Raw genomic sequence first — 8,972 nt, forward strand, 5'->3', positions numbered from 1 at the left:
CCTCTGGTGATAGAAAGGTGTTAGTAGCAGTCTCCTGTTGTAACTTTCCCCCTGATGGCTTTTTCTGTTTTACACTTTCTTTCTCTGTCTGACTAGCTTGAGAGGCCTTCTCTTTTAGTTGAATCTTTTCCTCTGTCTGACTAACTTGAGAGACCTTCTCTTTTACTTGAATCATTTCCTCTGTCTGACTAACTTGAGAGACCTTCTCTTTTACTTGATTAATCATGTTATGAAAATTTTCAAGTCACAGTTTCTTGGACTAATACAAGTTAGTTTTTAACCTGAAGTCAGAAGTGCAAAATGTGTAAAATAATAATAATAATAATAATAATATTGCCATTGTTCTCAGCACTCTACTGATAAATCCTACACATCCCTAAAGGCTTTTCAACAAAATGAACCACAGTTTCTTGGCAAGCTCCTTGCTTAAGTGGCAAGTAACTTTTGAAGCTGTGGACAGAAGCAAGCTCTGTGGATAGCATTGCTCCAATGTGAAAATCATCTGCAAAGAAAGCCCAGCAATAGCCTTGCTTCCTGCACATCTGCAGGTCTGCATAGGTGCTCCCTGGGCAGGTGAGACTCTTGGCTCACAAGTGGGAAACAGATTAAAGACAAGAGAAGGAAGTGAAGGTCACACATCTTCAGTTTACAGATGCTATCCCAGTTAAATGCCAGGGGCTTTGAACTAGAAATGGACAATATGCAAAAATGAGGTCACCAGATAACAAAGTTGAGGGTGTTAAGATGCATGTACCGCATAAGAAGACAGAACTTTTCATCTGTAGTGACAATAAGTTTGCCTAAAGGCCATGCTAGCTGGAATCCACTTCTGAGCATCTCTCCTGGGCCTTTCTACTGATTCATCAATAATCATAACTGATATTGAGAATGACACTTTGGACACCCTCCAATGTTCTGCAGGCTTTTCCAAATCAAAGAGAGGCCACATAATGCCTAGTCTTTTGAGATGAGGGGTTAGCCTATGTTTTATTCTAATTATTTGGGGCTCAATGATAGCTCTATTGCTCTAGTAATTAGAATATCCTATTCCCCAAATAGGACCAATGATCGGAGCTTATTGTACAACCAAAATGAAGGTTGGGACAATGGGCTCTTAGAATCTAATTACCATCATTTCTTTTTCAGTCTTTGTTTTGAATAGTTTATATTGCTATGTTTTTAAGTTGACTAATATTTCTTTGGCAGTATCTAATTATCTGTTAATCCCAACTGGTATATTTTTAATAAAAGACATTTTATTTTTCATCTCTAGAAATAGAATAAAAATCAAAACAAGGAACTGCAAGTGTGGGGATTTTTTTGTGATTTCCACAGTTGATATTTGTTGCCATTTATCAATATTAAGAATATCATTAAGCAATGAATTTTTGTTTTTCAGCTGCAGTAGACTGCTCAATTCCAATAAGTGTGACTACCAGCATCAAATGTAAGTAATTTTTTGACATATTGCCTCTTAAAAAGATTGTGATAAAATATACACAGCTTAAAATTTGACATCATAACCATTTTTAAGTGTTCAGGTCAGTTAGTATATTTATATTTTGATAGAACTAATACTATCATTTATCTCCAGAACTCTTCATCTTGCAAAACTGAAATTCTTATACCCATTAAATAATAACTTGACCTCGTAAGGCCCTGGAAACCACCATTCCCTTTTCTGTCACTATGAATTGTTCTTTACTGTCTACTTTGTAACTCTATGAATTGCACTATTCTAATTTTCTCAAATAAGTAGTATCCTGCAGCATTTATTTATTTATTTTTTTTGCAACTGGCTTATTTCACTTAGCATAATATTCCCAAGATTCATTCATGTTGCAGTGTGTCAGAATCTCCTTTTTTTTTTTTTAAAGGCTGCATAAAATTCCATTGTTAGCAGGTACTACATTTTATTTATGACTTCATCGGTTGATGAACACTCAAGTTGCTTCCACCTTTCAGCTGTTGTGAATAATGCTGTTGTGAACAGGCTATGAACATTATGAATAGTGCTTCTATGAACAAGAGAAACAAACATCTCTTTGAGATCCTGCTTTCAAATATTTGAGGGAATATCCCCTCCCCGACAAGAAGTAGAATTGTTAGATCACGTGGTAATTCCATTTGTGATTTTTTTGAAGAACTAACCTCCTGTTTTCTATAACTGCTGCATCATTTTACAGTCCACCAATTTTGCACAGGAGTTGCAATCTCTCCATATCCTCCCCAACATTAGTTTTTCTGTTGTTTGATAGTAGCCATTTTAGAGGGTGTTGACATATTGCCTTTGAGAAAGCTTTCTAGCTTTTAAAAATTTACCCGTAAATAAAAGAAATCTATATTGTATTTCTAAGTTTAGGAATTGGGAATTAAGCCCATATTTTGCCACTAAATTACTATATGACTTTGGATGAATTATTTAACTTCTTTGGATTTTATTTTTCCTGCATATACATTTGGATGGTACTGAAAGATTTGCCAAAGTTCTAGAATTATATTATTCTCATTGCCCGTGGCTTGTTAAGATTACTAGATGATTTGTTATAAATACTATAACTTTGTGACACTTTTCTCCAGATAAATTTTGGCTATGATTTATATCCTAATAGCCTAAGTGATAAACATGATAGTGATATATACTTTAAAAGTCATTGATTTTTATGTGGTGCTGAGGATTGAACCCAGGGCCTAGTGCATGGTAGGTGAGCATTCTACCGTTGAGCCACAACCCCAGCCCTATAGAAATCTTTACTAAGGAAATAATCAAACAAAAAAGTGAAATTCATATTTAAAGATCTGAAGGTTGACATTTGAGGCCTTTGTTTGAAGTCAAGTTGGAAAATGTGTACTAAAAATAAACAGAGGCTAGGGGGTACACGTAGCTCAGTGGTGGAGTGCTTGCCTAGTATGTGCTAGGCTTATATCTATGTTCTTTTGTAAGTTTGATCCCCAGAAAAGTAGATCATAGATATATCACAGCCTGTGATTATCTTACTAGTAATCACAGAAAAACTAAAGCATTATAAATTTTAAGCTTAGTATTTTCCTAAGTTAATTATTTAATTTTTGTATAGTTTGAGAGAGGATTTCTATGTTAAAAAATACTAGCCCAGGGCTGGGGATGTGGCTTATGCGGTAGCATGCTTGCCTGGCGTGCGTGCGGCCCAGGTTCGATCCTCAGCACCACATACAAACAAAGATGTTGTGTCCGCCGAAAACTAAAAAATAAATATTGAAATTTAAAAAAAAAAAATGCTAGCCCAAAGTGGCCCGTTCTCAATGGTAAATGAATGAATAAGGCATAGATAAGAATGAGAACTAAGATTAGAAAATGCCCTTTGAGTGCAATTTAGCAAAGATTACAAACAGTAGAACTGGTTAGATCCATCTTTTCTTGTGTATCTTCTTAGGAATAGGTAGGACTTAAGGTGAGCTACCAGACACCAGCTGTCATTCATTGAACACAGTTTCTTGTCAGGCTTTATGCTTGGCACTTTATTTATTTATTTATTTATTTCACCTTGGTGTGGTGCTGGGAATGAAACCCAGGGCTTTACTCTTGCTAGGCAAATGCTCTGCCACTGAGCCACTTCCCCAACCCCGAAGTTTGTTTTCATCCCTTCCGTTCCTTTTGTGTTTGCAACAGACCCTAGTGGTGTAGACACTCATATCGGAAGGAATCTTGGAAGTCAAATAGTTTTTATAGGAGGGAAAAAGTCATTTTAGACAAGAATAGAGAGCTTTATGTACACATTTAAAAAAAATTTTTTTAGTTGTAGATGGACACAATACCTTTATTTTATTTATTTATGTGGTGCTGAGGATCGAACCTAGTGCCCCATGTATGCAAGGCAAGCATGCTACCACTGAGCCACAATCCCAGTCCTTAAATATATATTTTTAAAGATCAATTTGGCCACAGCACACAAGTTATGGGCAAGTCATTTTGCCTTGAACCTTACTTTTTTTATAAAGTAAAAGATAATGAGATCATCTTTAAGGACTCTTCCAGATTTTTTTTTGATGATTTTCTTTTAATTCTTTTAGTTGTAGTGTGACATAATACTTTATTGTATTTTTTCTTTTTTTTATTAGCTACACATGACAGTACAATGATCTTGACAATTCATACATTTGAATCAAATGGGGTATAATTTTCATTTTTCTGATTGTACAGGTTGCAGAATCACATTGGTCATACTGTCACCTATATACATACAGCAATCATAATGTCTATTTTATTCTGCTGCCCTTCCTGTCCCCCCTTCCCCTCCCCTCCCATCACTTCTCTCTACCCAATCTAATGTGACACACTTTTTTTTTCTCCTCACAACATCATACATGTATTCTGTATAACGATGAGGGTCTTCTTCCATCTTCCATGCAACTCCCCTTCTCCCTCCTTTTCCCTCCCACCTCTCTTCCCTATTTAGTGGTAATCTTCTTCTCATTCTCTTCCTCCCTATCCCATTTTAAGTCACCCCCCTTATATTCTTCCAGATTTTTAATTTTCTAGTTTTTCTTCTGCATCATATTAGTAACTTTTTTATAGCACACACACACAGACACACACAAAAAAAAAACCCTGATTTAATATTTACAAGCTTTGAAAATCTAAATCATTTGAATTAAAATAGTTTTACCCAGTTTTCAGTGGAGCAGAGAAGTCTTTAACTATGTGTCAAATCTAATTGGAAAGCTTTGCTCAATTTTCATTCTGGTATTAATTTACTGAGTAATAGTTTTATAAAAAAAGATTATCTTTTTTAAGTTGTGTAATAAAAAACCTGAAAGCATATGTATAGTTGAAATCTTAACTATACATATAAATTACCTTAGTTTGTTTTTTAAGCTTATAGAAATTTTTGTAAAGAAATTCTGATTCAGAATGATTTTCAACTTGAAATTATTTTGTTTACTAATTTGGATTTCTAAATCCATAAAAAGAATGTTAGATTTTTAATTTTATATGAAAATGCATTATCTTACCAATAGTCAACCTTCTATTTAATTTGGAAATTTGACTAGCTTAATCATTACACCAGTTTTTCTTTATACAGTGATATAGCAATTCAATGCCTGACTTAAAGCACACCAGAAAGTGTAAATCCGTTTTCTGTTTGCTTTTTTAAATGAATAGCAGTTAAGAGAAATAGAAGTCAGTTGCCTTCTGATTGAAAATGTTTTTAAAATGTAATGGCTTTTTGAACTTGTTTGTTTTGAGGTCAGGTCTCCCTGTGTTGCCCAGGCTGGCCTTGATCTGGGCTCAAGCAGATCTTCTGCCTCAGCCTCCAGAGTACCTGGGACTGTAGGCATGTGCTACCACACCTGGCTATAACATCATAAATAATTTAACATTTTAATAGCATATGATGCTATTGACAATATATCATTTGGGAAGAAGTCTGGACTAATTGAAACAACATGTGGAATCTTCATATCTCTATGAATATCTACTAAGGAATTACTTTCTTATACCCTTAGGCTTGCTCACATCAAGTTTATGCTCATTAGTTAATCCTTTTAGAATTTCCATAAATTTACATATTTGTCAATATTTCTCTTCATTCAAAAAACTATGTGGATTTTATTTATATAGCATAGTGTAAATATTTTTCGCAAGAAAAATGTATCTTTTTTTTATTTAGTGTAACAAGTCCAAAAATTAAATTTTCTATCTTGTTGCATATTTTTAAAGGTTTGTTTTTCACCTTAGATGCAGACCAACAACGAAGAGAGAAACTCAAAAAAGAATTAGCACGATATGAAAAAGAGTTTAAATTAACTAAAGCTGCATTGCAGACCAATTCTAAAAATAATTCCAAGTCATTTTTTAACACCATATCAAAGGTAAGATTATATTTTTACTTTTTAAAAAATTTTTTATTTGTTTTAATTAGTTATACATGACAGTAGAATGCATTTATGCACTTTGATATATTATTCATAGATGGGATATAATTTCTCAGTTTTCTGAATGTACATGTTGCACTCAGAAAACTGAGAAATTATTTTTCATTTTCAATTCAATCATATTGGTCATGTAGTCACATATATACATACAATAACAATGTCTGTTTCATTTTTCTGTCTTTCCTATCCCCACCTCTCCTCCCCTCCACTCCCATCACTTCCCTCTACCTAATCTAAGGAATGCTATTCTTCCCTAGTGCCCCCCACCTTGTTGTGAATTAGCATCTGCATTTTAGAGAAAACATTCAGGCTTTGGTTTTGTGGGATTGGCTTATTTTGTGTAGCATGGTATTCTCCAACTCCAACCATTTACTGGCAAATGCCATAATTTCACTCTTCTTTAAAGCTGAGTAATATTCCATTGAGTATATATACCACATTTTCACATAATTTTACTTTTTAAGGTGAAACCTGACTTTGTGATAACATTCTGCTGTAGGTAGGATCAGCAAACTTTCATTATCGAGAACTAGATGTTTCATATTTTCCGTGTCTTGGGCCACACAGTCTCTGTTACAACTACTCTGCCACTGGGAAGAGTCCATAGACAATACATAAATGAATTGGCTTAATGGTGTTTCACTAAAATTTTACTAACAAAAAAAAAAAGATGGTAGGTGAGCCACAACCCCAACCCCCATTGATTAACTCACTTAATTAAACCAACCCTGTGTTCCTAGAATAAGTTTGGGACAACCTTACCACCAATTAGCTAGTATATTTTAAGAATTATATCTGTGTTGATGAGATTGGTATATACTGTTTTTCCCACTGGGCGCTCCATAAGAGTTTATGTAAGATGGATACTATTTCTTGCCTGTTTGAAAAAGTGAAGCTATCTAGTCCTAGAGTTGTCCTTGAGGGATGGTTGTTAGTTTCAGATTTAATGTATATCATAGATGAAGAACTATTTTATTTCTTTGGATGTGTGTGTGTGTGTGTGTGTGTGAGAGAGAGAGAGAGAGAGAGAGAGAGAGAGAGAGAGAGAGAAAAGGAATGTACTTGTTTCATTTAAATTTATAGACATTGCCCAACTACTCAGAAGACTGTAACAAGAGGATCACTTGAGCGCAGGAGTTAAGAGGCAACCTGTGCTACAGAGAGATTCTTTCTTTCTTTCTTTCTTTCTTTCTTTCTTTCTTTCTTTCTTTCTTTCTTTCTTTCTTTTTCTTTCTTTCTTTTTTAGTTTTAGGTGGACACAAAATCTTTTATTTTTTACGTTTATGTGGTGCTGAGGATCAAACTCAGTGCCTCATGCATGCTAGGTGAGCACAATACCACTGAGCCACAACCCCAGCCCCTCCTCTTTCTTTTTTAAATAAGGTTTTTTTACTAGAAAAGTATTTTTCAATAATTAGATTTTGGAGACAATGTTTTTTAAAAAAATTATCCTTAGAGGGGTGTGTGTGTGTGTATGTGTGTGTGTATGCTTAAAACAGGTGTATCGTCTCATTGGGTGTTTGATTTTTTTTTTAATTGATCAATTGTGAAATTTAGAGATGTATGTGATTCATTGAGCAGAAGTTTCCAAAGAGACCATAGGCATTCATAATCTTATTGTACCTTATATCAGAACTATAATTGCAATTTATGTTATTAGTTGATGGCTTTTCTGTATAAACTGTCAAAAACTACTAGTTCATGAATTTATATAAGTGTACCCAAATATTTTAATTTCTGCAGGTTTTGTTTTCAGAGTGTAAGAGAATAAAGGAATTGTTGAAATGCAAAAAAATTTAAAAAAAGATGGTAGGTCAGAGTTAGAGTGCCAGCTATAGTTTGCTGGCCTTGGCTATAAAGTTTTTTTGTGATTCCCTTTAAACTCTAATTTAAAAAGTCCTCTCTTATTCCTAGTTTACTAAGAGGTCTCTACCCCCCCCCCCCCCGTTTCTCATGAATGGATGTTAATATTTTCTAATGTTTTTTTTGCATCTCTTGAAATGATTTTTCTCTTAATCTGCTAATGTAGTGAATTACAACACTTTCTCATGTTAAACTAACTTTGCATCCCAAGTATAAACAGAACTTGTTCATGATCATGACCTTTTTGTACATTGCTGGATTCAGTTGCTAATATTTTGTTTACGATTTTGGCATCTGTTATTGACATGGGCCTTTCATTTTTCTTTTTTTTGTTGTTGTTGTTGTTCCTCTGTCTGGTCCATGCTATCCTATAAAATAAACTGAGCACTCTTCCGTCTTTCTCTGTATCCTAGATAGCTTATATAAATTTGAAATTACTCATTCTTTGAATTTGGTAGAACTCAAAATTTACATTTTTAATTTTAAAAATTTCAGCATCTACAAAAATAGAATAGGTAATGAACCCACATGTTCCGTCACCCACATGCTACAACAACCAGCTTGTGGCCAGTCTTCCATTATCTGTGTTCCTGCTTACTGCCTCCTTCTCAGGTTATTTTGATGTCAATTCCAGATACTATATAATTCTACCCATAAACATTTCAGTATATATCTAAAAGGTAGACTTTTTAAAACCATAACTATAATACCATCCTTATATTTTAAAATTAATAAGAATCGTTTAATATCAAATATTAAGTATTACGATTTCCCCCATGGGCTCATAAACATTTTTGTTAGAAGTAGTGTAAAATTTCAATTAATTGACAAGTTTTTTTAAATTCATAGCTTTCTCTCCCCACTATATTTTATCCTTGTATAATTTATATATTAGGGAGGAAACTGGGTTATTTGTCTTGGCTTATGATTTTTTTGTGGACCATTAGATAAGGCAAATTTAGGTTGTGGTCTTGTGTGGGGATAGCATATGACTTCAAGTTCTCAAATGTCAGTGGTTCCTTTCCACTTACTGCCAGGATTCAAGATAGGTCAGTTTCCTTGTTAGTCACCTCACTGGGGCACAGCCACTGAGAGTATCCCAGACATGCACACATGGGCTGGGTCCCTGGGCATTGTTTTCTACTGCTAGCACCCATGATGTGGTAAAATATTGCCTGTCTGGCAAAAAAAAA

General features: G+C 34.2%; 1 protein-coding gene across 11 annotated transcripts in view; it reads left to right on the top strand.

Annotated features, from left to right (window-relative positions):
• Spata7 (spermatogenesis associated 7) overlaps positions 1–8,972 on the top strand; it is a 40,757-nt gene that overhangs the window by 16,821 nt on the left and 14,964 nt on the right. For 7 of the 11 annotated variants that reach the window (XM_048799136.1, XM_048799138.1, XM_048799145.1 and 4 more), the window contains 2 exons: positions 1,400–1,447; positions 5,702–5,853. In XM_048799136.1, coding sequence (XP_048655093.1) covers positions 1,400–1,447; positions 5,702–5,853 — 200 coding nt within the window. The remainder of the gene's footprint in view (positions 1–1,399; positions 1,448–5,701; positions 5,854–8,972) is intronic. The other 4 variants (XM_015494590.2, XM_048799142.1, XM_048799140.1 and 1 more) reach the window with 1 other exon arrangement.

This window comes from Marmota marmota, unplaced genomic scaffold (genome assembly GCF_001458135.2).
Source record: "Marmota marmota marmota unplaced genomic scaffold, marMar, whole genome shotgun sequence".
Lineage (NCBI taxonomy): Eukaryota > Metazoa > Chordata > Mammalia > Rodentia > Sciuridae > Marmota > Marmota marmota.